Genomic DNA, 19559 nt, shown 5'->3' on the forward strand with positions numbered 1-19559 from the left:
TTATACCTTTTGGTGCAGCAAAAGAAAAAATCGAATAGAGACAGATCATTCCCATTCGATGTACAGGTTCAGCAAAAGCAGGGACACACCCAAATTTGCAATTTAACGTCGGTTCATATACGGAAAAGAAGGATATACAAAGGCCCATTTAAATATGAATTTACAATGGAAAGAACAATTCACTACAAATAATGTACTAAAAAAAATCTTTTTCCAATACAGTACTTTTATACTCTTAAAACTTTATACAACAAGTTACAGTCATCCATTCACTTACACTTTCACATCTGTGATGCATAGATGTACTATTAAGATCTGTCATCAGTCTGATACTAATTCAGTCTGAAGTTAACAGGAAATGCTATGGAAGATTTACACCATTGAACCCTACTCTAAAAACATGACCTGGACTTAACAATGTCTTTGAAGTATGGTTTAAGAAATAAGTGTTTAAATATTTTACAGCATGTGTAGTGCCATTTTGTATCAGTACAGAACTTGATGTCACTGGGTTGGTTGGCGTTACATTTTTTGCTTGGTGTACTGAAATAGGGCAATCCACCTGTGGCCCTAATGCTTGGGTTTGTAGACCCACTTTGCAAATGACAGTTGTGTGGATAAGTGCGTCTTTGCGCCAGCTGCAGGTGAAGAGGTAACACAGCCCAAAGGCAACAGCAAATAATCAGCAGTTTAGAGAGATTTCAAACATGTGACACCAAAAGATTTATTTGTTTATTTACTGTAATTTGTGTTTACACTAAAAACTCATCTTTTAAAGTACCACATATTATATTTTGTTTTGATCCTATACAAAGGAAGAGCTTCACTGTTATTGCTATTACTCATATAGTAAGAGATTTTTTTTATAACTTTCCTTATTTCATTTGCCATATATATGTGTGTAGCTGCTCTTTGACAACCATGCATTAAACGCATATTTGCACAAAGCAAAACAACTGATTAAGTTCCACTGTGCTGCACACAAAAATTTGATAATGGCAATGGAAACCTCTTGAAAATGAGAATGAACAGGTTATAGAAGAACAGGTACTCTTACTGATTTTATCTGCAATGGCATGTAATTCAAATTTCAAACTTCCAGGGTTTGACATAAAATAAAGACAAAATAAAGGCATGCCATGATAACTATATGAACGACTCAATAACCTTTAGCTATCAGTGACTTGGTATGTTTTTTTTAACCTAGTTGCAAACTAAGTAATGAAAATGCATCAGGAAGGAGAAGAAGCTTATTCATATTCTGACAGGATGGTGACAAACTACTTTGGTAAAAATAACAAGAGTAAAATACCATTTTACCAAATTCAATATTCAAAGTGAATTTGGTGCCTTCTTCCCCATCATATTTCTTTTTGTATTTTTCTCTGGTTTCAGTAATATTATATAACATTTGGGTATGAAGATGCAAATTAGCAGTCCAAAACTAGATGCAAGTATAGCAAATATTTCTACAGCAACACTGAACTTCCCAGGGGAGCTGATATATGCTGGGATAAATGTAATCCATACTGCACAGAATATCAGCATGCTGAAAGTGATAAACTTGGCTTCGTTGAAATTATCAGGTAGTTTTCGTGCTAAAAATGCAAAAATAAAACATAAAATAGCCAGAAGTCCTATATAACCAAGCACAGCCCAAAAGCCTACAGCCGAGCCTAGGGCACACTCTAAGATGATTTTATCTTTGAATTCTATCAAATTCTTAGAAGGAAAAGGAGGAGAAGTTGTTAACCAGATGATACAAATGATAATTTGTATAAGAGTGAATCCTGTAACACAGAGTCTCTGCTGTGTCTGCCCAAACCATTTCTGAACATTAGTACCTGGACGTGTAGCTCTGAAAGCCATTAAAACAACTATTGTTTTTCCCAGAAGACAAGAGATACAGAGGACAAAGGTGATGCCAAATGCTACATGTCTGAGCATACAGGACCAATCTGAGGGCTGACCAATGAAGGTCAGAGAACACAGGAAGCACAGAATTAATGAGACAAGCAGCAGGAAGCTCAATTCAGAGTTGTTTGCCCTGACAATAGGAGTTTTCCTATACTTGAAGAAAATGAGTATCACACCAATTGTCATGCATGCCCCAAATAAAGATGCTGCAGTGAGCAGTGCTCCCATAATTTCTTCATATGACAGAAACACTGCTTCCTTCTTGACACAGGCATCTCTTCTTTCATTTGACCAAAACTCAGGTAGACATTTCACACAGGTGACAGAATCTGGAAATTAATATTGATGCAGATGTTACAAGTTGTTAAATTTCATGAGCATAATTTCATAAGTCATCTAAAACATCCATGAAATATCCTACTGATGCTGTACAATTACAAGATGATAAACAATATGTTTATTAAGTTAAGCACACTGGTATACTGGTTTGTGATCAAGTGAGGATTAACAGATGTGACGTCTACAGAGGAGACGGCATCCATCCCACTTTGGATAGAGCAGCTCTCATTTCTAGAAGTCTTGCCAAATTTATTAATCCCCCCCAAAACCTGACTATCCAGAGTTGGGACCAGGAAGCAGAGTTGCAGTCTTACACACGTCTTTGCAGCATCTCTCCTCCCATTATCCCCCAAAACCCCATCTCCTTAAAGACTGTGTCAGCTCCCAAACAGACAAAAAACAAACTAAAAACCGGTAAAAAACAACTTAAACATAAAAAATCACAAAAAAGGGACAATAATGCGCTTCTGCACCAAAGAGTAAAACAGTAAAATGTGGATTATTAAATATTAGGTCTCTCTCTTCCAAGTCTTTTAGTCTGTTCGTACATTAATTAATAATTGATTAACAAATTGATTTACTCTGCCTTACAGAAACCTGGTTACAGCAGAATGATTACGTTAGTTTAAACGAATCAACACCCCTGAGTCATAGTAATTATCAGGGCTGAGGGGGCGGTGTGCCAGCAGTTTTCCACACCAGCTTATTAATCAACCAAAGACCAAGACAGACTTTTAATTCATTTGAAAGCCTGATGCTTAGCCTTATTCAAAACCCAAAAACCAGTCTTATTTTTTACTATCTTCCACCTGGGCCTTACACAGAGTTTCTGTCTGATTTCTCAGACTTTTTATCCGATTTACTGGTCAGATCAAATAAAATAATTATTGCTCGTTATTTTAACATCCATGTAAATGCTAAAAATGACAGCCTCAACACAACACAACATGACTGAAACTTCCAGTGCGAGCTAAAGCCCATCACCCGATGAAGCAACAGAACCACATCATCCATGAAAAGCAAAGATGAGATTCTGAGACCACTCAAATGAAAGCCTTCCGCCACTTGGCTACGCCTAGAAATTCTGTCTATAAAAATTACAAACAGTATCTGTGACAAAAGCAGCCCTGGCAGAGCCCATCACCCATCTGAAATGAGACCAACTTTTTGCCGGCTATGCGGACCAATCTCTTTCAACGGTTGAATAAGGATTGAATGGCATGTAGCAATGGGAGAGACACCCCATACTCCCTAAGCACCTCCCACAGGACACTCCGAGGGACACGGTCGAATGCCTTCTCCAAGTCCACAAAACACATGTAGACTGGTTGGGCAAACTCCCATGCACCCTCAAGTATCCTCGAGAGGATAAAGAGTTGGTCCAGTTTTCCATGACAAGACGAAAACCGCATTGTTCCTCCTGTATCCGAGGTCCAGCTAGGGACACGGTCGAATGCTTTCTCCAAATACACAAAACACACGTGGACTGGTTGCAAACTCCCATGCACACTCAAGTATCCTCGAGAGGATAAAGAGTTGGTCCAGTGTTCCATGACAAGACGAAAACCGCATTGTTCCTCCTGTATCCGAGGTCCAGCTAATGGATGGACTCTCCTTTCCAGCACCCTGGCATAGACTTTCCCAGGGAGGCTGAGGAGTGTGATCCCCCTGTAGTTGGAACACACCCTCCAGTCCCCCTTCTTAAAGATGGGAACCACCATCCGGTCTGCCAATCCAGAGTTACCGCACAACACTGAAGAGGTGTGTCAGCCAAGACAGCCTTACAAAATCCAGAGCATTCAGGAACTCAGGGCAGACCTCATCCACCCCAGGGACTCTGCCAACAAGTAGTTGTTTAACTGCCTCAGTGACCTCACCCCCGGAGATAGGCGAGTCATCCCCCTCGTCCTCAGTCTCTGCTTCCTCCATGGAAGACGTGCCAGTGGGATTAAGGAGGTCCTTAAAATATTCTTTCCACCAGCTGACAATTTTCTCAGTCGAAGTCTGCAGCGCTTCACCCGCACTATGCAGGTAGAGTACCACTTTCCCCTTCTGAGTCGCCTGACGGTTTGCCAAAATCTCTTCGAGGCAGTCCAAAAGTCTTTTTCCGTGCAGTCACGGACCCCGAACTCTCCGAACTCCGAAGTTTTTGCTTCAGCCACTGCCTGAGCCATGTTCTGCTTGGCCTGTCCGTACCTATCAGCTGCCTCTGAAGTCCCACAGGCTAACCAAGCCCGATAGGACTCCTTCAGCCTGGTGGCTCCTTCACCTCTGGTGTCCACGATTTGGTTCAGGGGCTACCAGCATGACATTCATCAACCACGTTGCAGCCGCAGCTCAGTGCAGTGGCTTTGGTAATGGAGGTGCTGAATATGGTCTATTTGGACTTAATGTCCACAGATTCCCTCAGAATGCTGTTGAAGCTCTGCTGGAGGTGTGCATTAAAGATCTCGTGGACTGGGGCCTCTGCCAGGCGTTCCCAGTGCACACTTACTATATGTTTAGGTCTGTCCAGCATCCTCCCTCTCCACCTGATCCAACTCACTACCAGGTGGTGATCAGTTGACAGCTCAGCCCATCTCTTTACCTGAGTGTCCAGAACATATGGCCGCAGGTCTGGTAATACGATTATAAAATCAATCATCGACTTGCAGCCTAGAGCGTCCTGGTGCCACGTGCACTTATGAACACTTATGTTCGAACACGGTGTTTGTTATGGTCAAACTGTGGTTTGCACAGAAGTCCGCAGTTAGGTCTAGGGAGGCTTTTCCTCCCAGTTATGCCCCGCAAGTCTCACTGTCATTGCCCTGATGAGCATTGAATTCCCCCCCCCAAGAGGGACTCCAAGAGGGCTGGGCACTTTGAACTGCCACTTGGCACATAAGCATAGATGACGGTCAGGACCCGTTCCACGACCCGAAGGCGCAGGACTAAACCCTCTTGTCCACCGGGAGAAACCCCAATGTACAGGCAGCAAGCCAAGGTGATACTATGGATACCCACCCCAGCCTGCCGCCTCTCACCAGGGGCAACTTCAGACTGAGACAGAGTCCAGCCCCTCTCCAGGTCCGCCAGAGCCTCCGCTCCTGGCCGCCACCCAGCACACAATGCACCCGACCCCTACCCCATCTCCTGCGGGTGGTGGCCTGCAGGATGGTGGGCCCATGTCCCCTTTTCAGGCTGTGCCTGGCAGGCCCCATGGGCTAAGGCCTATTAACCAGACACCCTCGGGCACCTTCAGACACCCTCGCCCTTACTCCTGGGCAGGGCCCCAGTAACCCTATCCCAGGCAGGGTTAACTGTTCCCTTGATGTTCTACTCATAGGGGTTTTCTGAGTCACTCTTTGTCTGGTCCCTCACCCAGGACCAATTTGCCATGGGAGACCCTACTAGAGGATACAAGCCCCCGAACAACATAGCCCCTGGGGTCCCTGGGATACACAAACCCTCCACCACGAAATATAACATTATAACCATTGGAAAAAAAATTACTCATAATCATCTCAAAGATTGTAGCATTATCTACAGCTACTTTCAGTACCACTGATACTTATTTCGAGTCTTTTTCTCCAATTGATCTTTCTGAGTTAACTTCAGTAATTACTTCCCATTTGCACATAGAAGCCCTACCATTAATAATGCATCAGTCTTAAATATGATCAACCTATCTCTAATAATCGGCTATGTACCACAGTCCTTCAAGCTGCCAGTAGTTAAACCTTTGCTTAAAAAGCCATGACTTGACCCAGCAGTCTTAGCTAATTATAGGCCAATCTCGAACTTTCCTTTCTTTTCAAAAATTCTTGAAAGAGTAGTTGTCAAACAGCTAACTGATCATCTACAGAGAAATGGCTTATTTTAAGAGTTTCAGTCAGGATTCAGTGCTCATCACAGTACAGAGACAGCTTTAGTGAAGGTTAGAAATTATCTTCTTATGGCCTCGGACAATGCATTCATCTCTGTGCTTGTCCGGTTAGACCTCAGTGCAATGTTTGATAATGTAGACCATAATATTCTATTACAACGATTAGAGTGTGCTTTAGACATTACAGGTACTGCATTGCAGTGGTTTGTATCATATCTATCAAGTAAACGGAGAGTCCTCTTCACACAGTAAGGTCAATTATGGAGTTCCACATGGTTCCAATTCTGTTTACATTACACATGCTTCCCTTAGGAGGCATCATCAGAAGGCATAGCATACATTTTCACTGCTATGCAGATGACACCCAACTTTATCTATCCATGAAGCCAGATACCAAGTAGTTTAACCGGAAGGAATGTCTTAAAGACATAAATACCCGGATGACCTCTAATTTTCTGCTTCTAAATTCAAATAAAACTGAGATTATTGCACTGCCCTGAAAATCAAAGAAATATGGTATCTAACCAGATTCTTGCTCTGGATGCCATTACCTTGGCCTCCAGTAACACTGTGAGGAAACCTGAAGTCATTTTTGATCAGGATATGTCCTTTAATGCAAATATTAAACAAATATGTAGGACTGCTTTTTACCATTTGCTCAATATCTCTAAAATTAGAAATATCCTAGCTCAGAGTGACACTAAAAAACTAGTGCATGCATTTATTACATCTAGGCTGGAGTACTTTTAATTGGTTGTCATTAGGATGTCCTAAAAACTCCCTGAAAAGCCTCCACTTAATCCAAAATACTACAGCAAGAGTACTGACAGGGACTAGAAAGAGAGTGCATATTTCTCCAATATTGGCTTCCCTTCCCTGTTAAATCCAGAATTGAATTTAATTCAGGTCGCATCGTATCTTAATAATCTTATAGTACCATATCACCCTATTAGAGCACTCCACTCTTGGACTGCAAGCTTACTTGTGGTTTCTGGAGTATTTAAAAGTAGAATGGGAGCCAGAGCCTTTGGTTTTCAGGCTTCTTTTTCTACTTTTGAACCAGCTTCCAACAACAACAACAGCCTCAAGGTAACAGTTGTTGCGATTTAGAGCTGTATGACTAAAATTGAATTAAATTAAATTGAGCATCCATCAGTGTTTGTGATTGTGCCATACTTTTCATTTAAATTTTACAAGGAGTTATAATACATTTTCTATACTTTCCAGATATTATTCCAAATACTATTTAGTGTTTAGTATTTAGCCTCAGTGGTGTTATCAGATAGGGAAAAACATTTATTGAGTATTAATCACCATTAATTGTATTAACTCTAAGTTTAGAACAAAGGATTGTGGTAAATATTAAACACTGACTATAACTGAGAGGCTAATATAAGAGTTATTTTACAGAAAAAAAGCAGACTATGTATAATCATGGTTTTGTAAGGCATTAAAATATATTGTAATGGACTGGATTACAAGTTAATCCGATTATTGTGTTATCACTGTTAATGTTTTCAGAATTGCCACACAGTTTTGGCAGATATGCTCCACACCTGCAAACAAGTAATTTACTGAGTATCCTTGAAGGTGTATTAGTCTAAAACAGGAGTCTCAAACTCAAATGAGCCACGGGCCACTGCTGGCACCACCATCTAATTGGAGGGCCACTTTCATGTTCAAGTAGTACAAAATAGAGCAGGGCGATATGACCAAAAATATTTATCATGATATACATTTGAAAATTTGCGATAACTATATAACTGACGATATAATTGACACTAGACAAAATACTTTACAACTCCACAACTTTATTAGTGCAAAAAAAAAAAAATCAATGTATTTTCACTTAAACAAGCAGCTGTTTTTTATGTGCATTAAAGTTATATAAAAATTTAACAGTGCAAATTCACATTTCTTGCTGACAGTTTAACCAAAAGGCATTTCCAGTGGAAATTGGCCGACATATCCGCAGCATAACCATGTATAATATCCGCAAAACTTAAAAAGAGGTTATACACACACAATACGGTAATATTATGTTGAAGCACAGTACGTATCACTCCGCGAGGTTCCTGACTACGACAGCCGTAATGCTCCGACAATCCATCAAGCGGTGCGGGTTCGTAGCTTAGCAAAATCGTACTAAAACATTTGAGAGATTTTCGAGCGCCGTGTACCACATAAAATCGTTTCGAGGTCAATAAACACAACCGGGATTATAAGGGACACTGTTGATTTTCAGAAAAATCAAAGGATTGATTTTAAGTGTGCCATATTTTCAAAAAAACACGGTAATAACGACGGCCCGCTAGCATGCTCTACCAAAAATAGTGCTTTGTTGTGTATCTGACGGACGAAAGCTAAACCAGTTCCACATCACCAAAGTTGCAGCACTTTTACAAACCAATTCTGGTTCATTCGTTTCATTCAATGATCCGCTTTCGCTTTTCTCATTCTCCGTCGCCGCCATGCTTTTTCCGCCATGTGCGTATGAAAACAAAGGCACTGCGCATGCGCGTTTTACCCATATTCTATCGCGATATTTCATTTTCTTATCGTTGCCCAACATTATACCGGTATTACCGTGAACGGTATGATATGGCTCAGCCCTAATACAAAAAACCCAAACAAACCAGAAAACATCCACTAATATTTCCTAAAACGTCATGTTTTGTTTGTTTGTTTTAAATTTCAGATATTGTATAACAAGACAAAACTGCAAACTTGAACGCAATTCTTTTTCTCACTCTTAACTGAAGCCTTTCATTGAACTACCAAATAAACAAATTGGTACTCTCTTTCTGGCCAGACACGTGACAGCACTTCTGCTATAATTTTGTTCATATTTAACAAAATAAAAATGCAGACGCAAGTGTACACATTAGTTTTTGACTTTCTCATTGAATTGGCACAGCCAATCCTTCCACATGTGTGTACTCTCTTGCTACCTCGGCCAGGTCAACGGCTCCAAACCGTAGTAAAGAAACCTCTGGCTAATATGTCGGGTTCTGTGTTGGGCTCATACCCAGGAACTAGCTTTACTGTCTGGATCAACTTTGCTAGTGAGAGACAGAGAGAGGTGTTGAAAGGCTGCTCCAACTGAACTCTATTGTTTCGGAGGAAAACACGAACACAGTGTACAGTCGAGTCTTAACAGCTTACTTACAACTGGGCTCGTCAAGCATTCTTTTTGGCTGCAGTGGTTGTTATTATATTTACATGCTTCCATCTCCTGTTTCTGGTTGGTGACAACTCGTAATTTTTGACTTTCCTTTTTCTCCCTCCCTCACACTCACACACATAACGGAGAGGCAGTCACACACCTTCTTCCTGCAGCACGGACTACACTGGGTACATTCTTAAAGGGCAATGCCTGTAACACTCTGCTCATATTGCCTTCATATTAAATTATTTTTTGAATAATAATTTTTAAAAAAATTCTTCACATCAATAAGCAGTCCGCAAGTAGAGGGGCTGCAAGTTTGAGACCCCTGATCTAGAGGCTGTTAAGCCTGTCAATTATATCAGCTAGATCTGTAGAACAGCATGTGTTACTGTTCCAATTAAACTCATAAACAGAATAACCGACTGTCTCTGTCTTCTGGTGGAGAGACGCTACAATATAAATAAAATGTGTAAAATAAAATTATTATTTCTATTATTATTATTAGCAAGAACAAGACTAAATACAAGGTCTTAAATAAACCTGTTCTTTTTTTCCATGTAAACTTTTATCTAATTCTTTTTATCAATTCTTCTTCATGACCGAGACATGGATAAGCAGCAGAAAATGAATGGATGATTTCTTCTTCACCATATTGGTTACTAGTTTCATGTATTTTAAATTATGAGTTAAAAAATGAACATATAGTTCTATGCAACTCTGCAAACATCCAAAACCATCAACGCCCAACCTAAATCTGTCTCCTTACTGTTGAAATGTTATGATTCTGTGACTATTAGTTAAATAGTTTTACTTTGAGAAGAAAATCTAAATGCATATTATGTCTGCATAAAAACAAACATCACGATTATTAAATAGTTCTCGTATAACCTTCCTACATGGTTAACTTTGCTTTGTAATGCACCAAAGTTGAAATGAAATGTCACCAAACCTGTAACATTGCTGATCTGTCCCTCTGCACATCTTATACAGTCATAGCAGCAAACAGGCCTTCCTTTCTGGAGAACTTTGCGTGTTCCTGGAGGACATTTCTCACTGCAAACTGACACAGGAACCTGGATGATCAAGAAAATTAAACTGCATATGGACTTTAAGAAAAGAATGAAGTTCTCTGTCAAACAATTTCTTAATTTTGAAAGATCAAAACCAAAATACTGTGAAACAAATTAAATACATATTTATAAATTGATAAAAATAAAACAAAAAAAACCCAATTGTATGAATGTGTACCTGCTTTGTGTTTCTTGCCCAAATTAAAGACTCGTTTTGCAAATTTAGCTGTTTTTCTGGAGTTAATGATGTATCATAAAGACCAACTGTGACAAACTCCACGATGCCATTTCCTCTTGGCTGCCAGTTTATAATTTCATACTTTGCTGCTGGATCTCCATTCTCATTAAAGTAAACATCATCTCCTTCCTTTGTTGTGATGTGAATCTTTCGTATGTGTTGCAAAACCTAAGATAACATGCCAAAACTCAGTTACTTGCAATAGAGATATCTTGCACACCTAATGTTCACAGATTATGAAAGGCAAAATATTTTTTTCATTTTCACAACAATGTTCTTGCTAATGTGATTTAATCTTTTAAGTTAGTGTAAAGCTCACCGTGAATGGGTCTAGCTGCACATTTTTGTTACATGTTTTATTACAGCTGAGGATATTGTGAAGTGCATGGGCCACTGCATACACTCCTTTATAGACATTGTTAAAGATAGGCATGAGAGACATATCAGTGTAGCTGTTTTGAACTCCTGTCATTTCTTCATGTCCAGTACACTCTCTCAAAATCTCTGCTGATGATTTCAACTCCTTGAACTTACAACTAAATAGTGTCTCCCAGAACTCAGTAAAGAGTTCATTATTAGATGAATTCAGTGGCATAACATCCAGTATGAATTCTCTCAGGCCAGTGACATGTGCTTTGGGAATGGAAAGGCCTATGGCACCATCCAGTATGTGATGTATGTCCATTTTTGCTGTTTGTGAATCAAATATCCACGACTCAGTGCCTACCCACTGGTACCCAGACAAGTTATGGTATGAAAACTCAGGTAGCAGCACATCCAGATCCGCATGGGAAAGGAATGCAACAATCACCTTGGAAGTTGAAGCCTTTATAATGTCAATTATCTTTTGTATTTTCACATAGGGATCTGTCCTAAAAAAAGATACAGAATACTCCAGACAGATGCCCAGCTGCTGTGCAGTTTCTGTGAATGTGGCCATGCCATTATTTCCATAATCATTATTGGTTCTGATAGCTCCAACCCAAGTCCATCCAAAATACTTGACCAAATGGGCCAGGGCTCTGCTCTGGTAGTAGTCACTGGGTATTGTTCTGAGGAAGGATGGGTACTTGGTTTTGTCACTAAGACAAGCACATGTGGCAAAGTGGCTGATCTAAGAGAATATAAATGTTTTTTTTAAATGTTATATATATCTTTATATATATAAAAAATGTATAAAGAAAGAAGCCTACCCACCACTGGCAGAACAAATGGTCCAATAACAGTAGCTACTGCAATGGTTGGAGAAGAAGAGGTCTCTCCTATTATTGCCTGCACATGTGCAGGTCTGGTACATGGTGCCTTCAAGGGTACAGACACAATTTCATTTCCATTAGCCAAAGCCAGTGTGACGCCTACACTTCTGGCCACAGATCCACAAGTATCATAGATTTTATAACCCAGAGAGATTCCTGGCAGTAGGTCTGTACTGTTATCAATCTCCTCAATTGCAAAACGCATAGCCTGTGCAAATTGGAAATCTCTGAAATTTAAACTTGAGACATTTATGAATAATTGGAATTGCATCAAATTTTCCTTTAAAATGGAGAAAAAACATTTCAAACAATGTTTAAAGCCAAGAATTGATGAATTTCTTAAAAATGACTGTACCTTTGTGGTGTCCTCGGGATTCCCATATGCTTGTTTGCCATTCATCTAGGGACCATTTTTGATCCGAGGACACCACAAGGGTTACATTCATTTCTTATAATTTACCTGGTACATTGTAGTGGCATTGGTTTGTGTGTGTAGTTGTCCATTCTGTCTTCCCAGCTGCTGTGAAAAGAGAACATCCCTCCTAATATAAAATCCCCATCTTTTGATAGGAGCGGGTTCTCAGGATCACCTCTCTGCCTGCACATTGGGTCCTCAGCTTGAGAAAAAGAAGCCATCAATAATAGCTGGAGAAGTGCCCACCCCTGCTCTGGCCACCTGTGTGAGGATGCCAAGTCTAGAGCTAAACCACTTAATGCCATTATAAGTGCCTTCATGTAAATGAAAGACTTACACTGATATTTATACCTTCTGGTGCAGCCTAAGATGTAACAACAGAAGAGAGATGATGTATTCTCAGTAAGTCTAGGTTGAGGAAGAGGAGGAACATGTCCAATTAAACAATTTTATGCAGGTTACTTTTTGTAAAAGAAGGAAATGCAGTTTAGGTATGTAGGTATGTAATATGTAGTTATAATACAAAAAGTGATTCACTATAAATAAATATGCACTGAAAAATTATGAAATTATAGTGGCTTCTTCCTACAGTAAGTGACAAAAAAGTTGTTATTATTACTTTCTTAAAAAACACTAACTTATTTATTAATTCAATTAAAATAAATGAGCTGCATACTTTATTTACTTCACTTTATATTGTATTTTTAGGCTGCTCTGAGAGCTTTGTGTAAGTCATATTCACCCATTCACACACCCACATTCATATTAGTGATTCACTAATGCAATATTATATATCAATCTTAAAACAACTGTATTTCTCACAGTTGGGCAACTGATGGGTCAGATCGAATCAGTTTGATGTTTTTCTGTGTTTTCTACAATAAAGATTACCAGCAGTCTACCAGTTGCTAGAAGGAGAGACGCTAATACTAAAAAATCGACAGTTTGGAGGTATTTCAGGCTGTCAGTATCAACAATTTCACTTTGTCTTTATAGTAATTTATGTTTACAGTGGTTCCCTCTCCAGCTGCAACAACTAGCTACCAATTTGATTTTCTTCACTTCACCTGTCTTTTGTCTGTGTGAGGAAGTAAAATCACAATGAAACTGAGAAGAGAAAGAGTATAAATTTAGCAATAAAGAGTCACACTCTTAGTTGCAATGAAAGACTTAAAAATAAAAATTACAAAAATGTAATTTTAACAGATTTTTTTTAAAATTTTCTAATCTACTTGTGTTTATAAAGTGTAACAGCAACTGCAACATTTTATATCATTACAAAACAGCATAGTACCTTATTCCAGATCTTAGTTGTATTTCATACATAATGATGAAACAACACTGTTAATGATATTTAACCAGAAAGAAAAAAATAATTCTTGTGTTTAATCCAGGCTAACTTTCAAAAGCACCAAATTCTGCTGCATCCATTTTTCTGTTTTCTCTTTTCTTCTTTCTTTTCCAACAATGCCTAGCACCCCCTTTTGGTCATTTGGAAAATTGCGGTCCTACACCTACTAGCCTAATATAATACATTATAATAATAATATACAATATAATGCTTTATAGTATTTCTAATTCAACTGGTTACACAATGAAAATTGTTAACATAGTCACATTACTAAAGAAAATTTTAACACATACTGTTTTGAATGTGAATAAATCATAAAGCAACAATCTGTTACATTAAAAAAAAAAAAACTAAAAGAAAAAAAGCATCAAAGGACTTGAAAGTCTGCATAAGACAACTAAACTGCATGCTGACAGAATTATTTCCATGGTAATGAAAAAGTCAAGACAACACAACATCTAACCAAATTAAGAATGCTCTGGAGTAGGTTGGTGCATTATTATTAGTGTCTAGGGACAGGAATAAGTCCAGTTCCTTGGAACTGTTAGTTTGCTTGTCTCTTGATCCCGTTTATTGATTCCACTTGTACTTGTGCTACAGTGAGCCAATTTGAGTTTGTGCTCCAGAGAAGGAAAATAGCGGCACAGTCTACAGTATGGATATGTACATTATTTTTATTTTTATCATGCAAAAAGATGAGAGCACAACAGTAATGTGCAAACAGTTTCAGAAAAAAAAGAACATAATTTTTAATCTTTGCTAGCACCTGCACAGTGAGCATCATAATGCTAAGCTTGCCAAGAACCAAGTGACGATAAAGCTGAGTGAATCGAAATCCCAGCCCAGCTCCCAGACCTGGAACTTCAACAGGTAACAAAAGCAGTGATGAGCAGTTTCTACCTGTTCATTTTTATACAGTAGATAACTCCGCTAGGGTGGAAAAAGTACAGACATTCTGTAATTCAGTAGAAGTACAGATAGTTTGAAAAATACCTACGTAAAAGCAGAAGTACTGATTTACTCAAGTAAAAGTTAAAAAGTACACACTCTAAAATTTACTTAAAGAAAGAAAGTAAAAAGTTGCCCTTTGGAGGACGTTTTTACCAGCTATTTTTGTACAAAGCTAACTGACTCTAATGCTATTCACCCTTTTTAACTGAGTAGTCAGAATAATCAAATCCACAATAATCTGTCATCTGAAGTCAAATAAAAAAAATAAATATCTGGAATCTACTCTTGTTGGGTTCAGTTAGGATTGTAAGGAGACTGGCAGTGGTAATGCAACTTAGAGAAGAAAACCTCCACTTAAAATGAGACACTGACAACGACTTAAAAGAAAAAAGTGATTTGAGTGTATTCAAACATTTAAATTGCCAAAAAAAACATAGACATGAACAAAACATTTAAATCATTTCAAACATGTAGTTCACCTCAGTGATTTGACCTTCAAGATGCTCAATACCATCACTTTAAGTGTCCATAAGCATTTCAGGTACGCTGTCCATTTCAGGTGAGTGCACTTAATATTCACTATTTGGTAAGCGTTCAAAGTTATTTGGATTGTCTTTAGTCACAGTTCTGCTTTCTGATGCACAAGTTTGTGTTAAGCGGTATCAAATCTGACCAATGACTGTAGAAAACATGGACGATGCAACAGCTCCCCGAAAATGAAGCCAAATTGGGGTGTAACGTCATCATAACAGCTCTGACTGGTAGCTGCAGTCACGGAGAATCTTGCGTATCTCTGCTCTGTTCAGGAATAGTAGACAGGGTGGAGGCTCTGAGAGGAGGGCCAGCGTTTACGTTACAAAACGACGACAGACTGTTTTAACCTGACAGACTGAGGTGTTCTTTAGTAAACTGGACTACCCGACAGAAGGACCCGAGGCCCCGCAGCTTTTTCAGTAAGTTAAACGTGTTTGTAAGCTAATCCATAACTAACGTCCTTAGCTGGTCCAGCTAAGGACGTTAGTTATGGATTAGAAAAAAAAAAAGCAGAAAACCTTCTGCTGCTCTTTTTAAAGTTTCCATATTAGGCTAAGATGAGCACTCAGATGTTGGGGAAACTTGTTTTTTAAAGTTTGTTTAGCTAATCCGTGCAGGTGAATGAATTTACCCTGACTGAAGAAATCAAGAGAAACGCCCTGGGCTGCTCAGTCACTAACTAATTACCGTTACTGTACTTTTATTACAAGTATGTCTGTGAAGGTTCTCAGTCATCCAGGTCATCGTAGTCAAAGGAGTTTGCAAAGAAAAGCATCTGGACTTCTTTAAGTTGCTTGAAGACGTTTTACCTCTCATCCGAGTAGCTTCTACAGTTCTAAGGTCAAATGGCCGAGAGTCCCAGATTTAAACCCAGTGGGAGTATCCCCCCCTGGTGATCCTCTAATCACATGAGCCAAGGTGTGAAAGCGGGTGTGGGACCTAATCAGCCAGGGTTTCGGGTGAGCTCATTGTGAAACCTGGCCCCACCTTGTCATGTGAATTCCTGAGGTCAGATGGCCCAGGATGTGAGTGGGCGTAAAGGCGTCTGGGGAGGGAACTCAAAACTGGATTCTAGATGGCAGACAGTTGGTGTCGTAAACCACCGCCTCTGTTCAAAGATGGTCGCTCACAGTGGACAAAGATGGCCTCTTTCACTCCTCTTTCAAACCAGCCACTTCACAAGCGCATGGCACAACATAGAAGAGCCACCTCCACAGGACAAGACTCAGCAGTCCATCTGCATCTTAAGGATAAAGGTCACTCTTTCGAGGATGCCAATGTTCACATTTTGGACAGAGAGGACAGATGGTTTGAAATATAACCATGTCAGTTATGGCAAAGATATAACTGACGATATAATTGACACTAGACAAAATACTTTACAAGTCCACAACTTTATTAGTGCAAAAAAAAAAAAAAATCAATGTATTTTCACTTAAACAAGCAGCTGTTTTTTATGTGCATTAAAGTTAAATAAAAATTTAACAGTGCAAATTCACATTCCTTGCTGACAGTTTAACCAAAAGGCATTTCCAGTGGAAATTGGCCGACATATCCGCAGCATAACCATGTAGAATATCCACAAAACTTAAAAAGAGGTTATACACACACAATACGGTAATATTATGTTGAAGCACAGTACGTATCACTCCACAAGGCTCCTGACTACGACAGCCGTAATGCTCCGACGATCCATCAAGCAGTGCAGGTTCGTAGCTTAGCAAAGTTTTGAGCGCCGTGTACCACATAAAATCGTTTTGAGGTCAGTAAACACAACCAGAGTTCATACATAAGGCACACGGGATTATAAGGGGCACTGTCGATTTTCAGAAAAATCAAAGGATTGATTTTAAGTGTGCCGTATTTTCCAAAAAACACGGTAATAACGACAGCCCGCTAGCATGCTCTACCGAAAATAATGCTTTGTTGTGTATCTGACGGACGAAACCTAAACCAGACCACATCACTAAAGTTGCAGCATTTTTACAAACCAACTCTGGTTCCTCCGTTTCATTCAACGATCCGCTTTCGCCCTTCTTATTCTCCGTCGCCGCCATGCTTTTTCCACCATGTGCGTATGAAAACAAAGGTACTGTGCATGCGCGTTTTACCCATATTCTATCGCGATATTTCATTTTCTTATCGTTGCCCAACATTATACCGGTATTACTGTGAACGGTATGATATGGCCCAGCCCTATATCCAAGTATTTATAACATTACACAAAGGAAAGGTCTCCATCACAGTGTTCATGAAATGCTGGGTGTATCCATCTTCTGGGGCGGGTCTACAGATTTCCCTGTGAGTAGGCTGCTGGTGAAGATCAGAGATAATTTCTTTCAGGCAATTTTTTGGGGAAAATAGAATGTAATGTAATGCGTAGTATAATGAATGACTTTCTCCTGGGAGTAATTAAGTAATGTACTGCATTGCCTTTAAGAATTAAGTGTTTTGTGTATTTTGTGTAATACATTACTTTTGTCACGGTCATGGGTTGGTGACCCAGTGTTTTGTGTTATTATTAATATTTGATTTCATCATAGTTTATCATTAATAGTCTTTTTGGTTTATGGTTCTGTTTAGCTATCTAGTTCTTCTTTGTTTGTGATTTTTAGTTCTTGGGTTTTGTTCCTGTGCCCCTCATGTTTAGTGTAGGTGTAGTTCTGTCTTCATGTTTATTTTCTTGTTCCCCAGTTAGTCATGTCTCATGTCGCAGTTTGTTTCTCCTGTCCCTGTGCTCCATGTGTTAGTTTGTGTGCTAGTTTTCCCAGCTTTCTAATTAGAGCTTTCTGCTTTGAGTTTCTAGTTTGAGTTATCTTGTATTTAATGTTTGAGTTTTTCCAGCAAATAAAGCTGTTGCTTTGAGTTTAAGTTTTCCGTCTGAGAGTCCTGCATTTGGGTCCTTCCTCCTGTCTGTCACAGAACGCACACCATGACAACTTTTTTGAGCAATGACTCTAACACCACTCACAATAAAGAGGAGAAATACCTCCACATGCACAAACTTGTGTAATGTCTTTGATATCCTGCTTTGAGATGGTGGTGACTCTTAAAGTAGAGCCAGTGAGAACCAATTGATAAGGAACTGATAATTGATAACCAAATATTGATAAGCAATATTTATAATAAAATTGGAATTGCTAAATTCTAATCAATTCCCATGACTGTACATGACTGACATAATGCCAAAAGTATTTCCTCAACTCCTTTCATGTGCATATTAACGTGACATCCCATTCTTAATCAACAGAGTTTAATATGACGTCGACCCAACCGTTGAAGGTATAACAGCTTTAACTCTTCTAGGAAGGCTTTAAATAAGGTTTAGGGGTATATTTATGGGAATTTTTGACCATTCTTCTAGACATACATTTCAGAGATGAGACACTGATGTTGGATGAGAAGGGCTGGCCTTCACTCTAATTCATCCCAAAGGTGTCTTGATCCATGCTCAATAATCCAGGTAAGTAAATCCCAACAGGTTGATTCTGTTCATCTGGACATAGCATTTTAAACCATCCGTATAAACCTTATATAATGTTGAGGAAACCTGCAGTCAGCTGAGAGTGAAAAAGTCACTTGGATGAGTGACAAAACATTTCTCCTACTGAAAACACTATGTCCAATGAACAGAATCAACATTTTGGGGCATCCCAAAGGTGGTTGATCGGGTTGAGATCAGGACTCTATGCAGGCCAGTCAAGTTCTTCCACGTTTATCCATGTCTTTATGGACCTTGAATTGTGCACTGGTATGTAGTCATCCGCAAATTGTTCCCACAAGGCTGGGGTCATAAAATTATTCCAAATTTCTTGATATGCTGAAGCATTAAAAAAACGTCCTTTCACTGGAGCTACGGGGCTGAGCACAACTGTTGAAAAACAACCCCACACCATAAGCCCCCCTCCACCAAACTTTACACTTGGCACAATGCAGTTAGACAAGTACAGTTCTCCTAGTACCCGCCAAACACAGACTTGTCCATCTCATTGCCAGATGGAGAAGCATGATTCATGACTCCAGAGAATGTATCCACAGCTCTAGAGTTCAGTGGCAGCATTCTTTACACCACAGCATCTGACACTTTGCATTGTGCTTAGTGACGTAAGTCTGGTTGTAGCTGCTCTGCCATGAACAACCATTTCATGACAATTGTTGAAATTCACTGAGCTCCTAAGATCGACCCATTCTATAAGAAATGATAGTAGATGGTAGAAGCAGTCTGCATCCCTACGTGCATGTTTTTTTATACCTGTGATTGGAACACCTAAATTCAATTATTTCCATGGGTGAGTGTGAATACTTTTCGCAATATGACCATATTAATTACACTGGCATATTCATATGCATTTTAAAAATAAAATCTTTGTAACCTTAAGGATGAAGTGAACTGCTGTTTGAATATCCAAACCATTGCTTACATTTTGTTTTATTTATGTTTTTCAGAAAGATGA

The 19559-nt window shown here is 39.2% G+C and overlaps 1 protein-coding gene across 1 annotated transcript; it reads right to left on the reverse strand.

The window, feature by feature from the left end:
• Nucleotides 1-1332: 1332 nt before the first annotated feature.
• On the reverse strand, nucleotides 1333-12373 carry LOC116323638 (extracellular calcium-sensing receptor-like). Its single transcript, XM_031744014.2, has 6 exons — nucleotides 12315-12373; nucleotides 11796-12093; nucleotides 10918-11712; nucleotides 10539-10766; nucleotides 10240-10363; nucleotides 1333-2246 (listed from the first exon to the last, which is right to left on the reverse strand). The coding sequence occupies exons 1-6, from the start codon at nucleotides 12356-12358 to the stop codon at nucleotides 1333-1335; spliced, it is 2403 nt and encodes an 800-aa protein (XP_031599874.2). The 5' UTR covers nucleotides 12359-12373.
• Between the last annotated feature and the right edge of the window lie 7186 nt (nucleotides 12374-19559).

The sequence above is a fragment of the Oreochromis aureus genome, linkage group 14 (genome assembly GCF_013358895.1).
Source record: "Oreochromis aureus strain Israel breed Guangdong linkage group 14, ZZ_aureus, whole genome shotgun sequence".
NCBI lineage: Eukaryota > Metazoa > Chordata > Actinopteri > Cichliformes > Cichlidae > Oreochromis > Oreochromis aureus.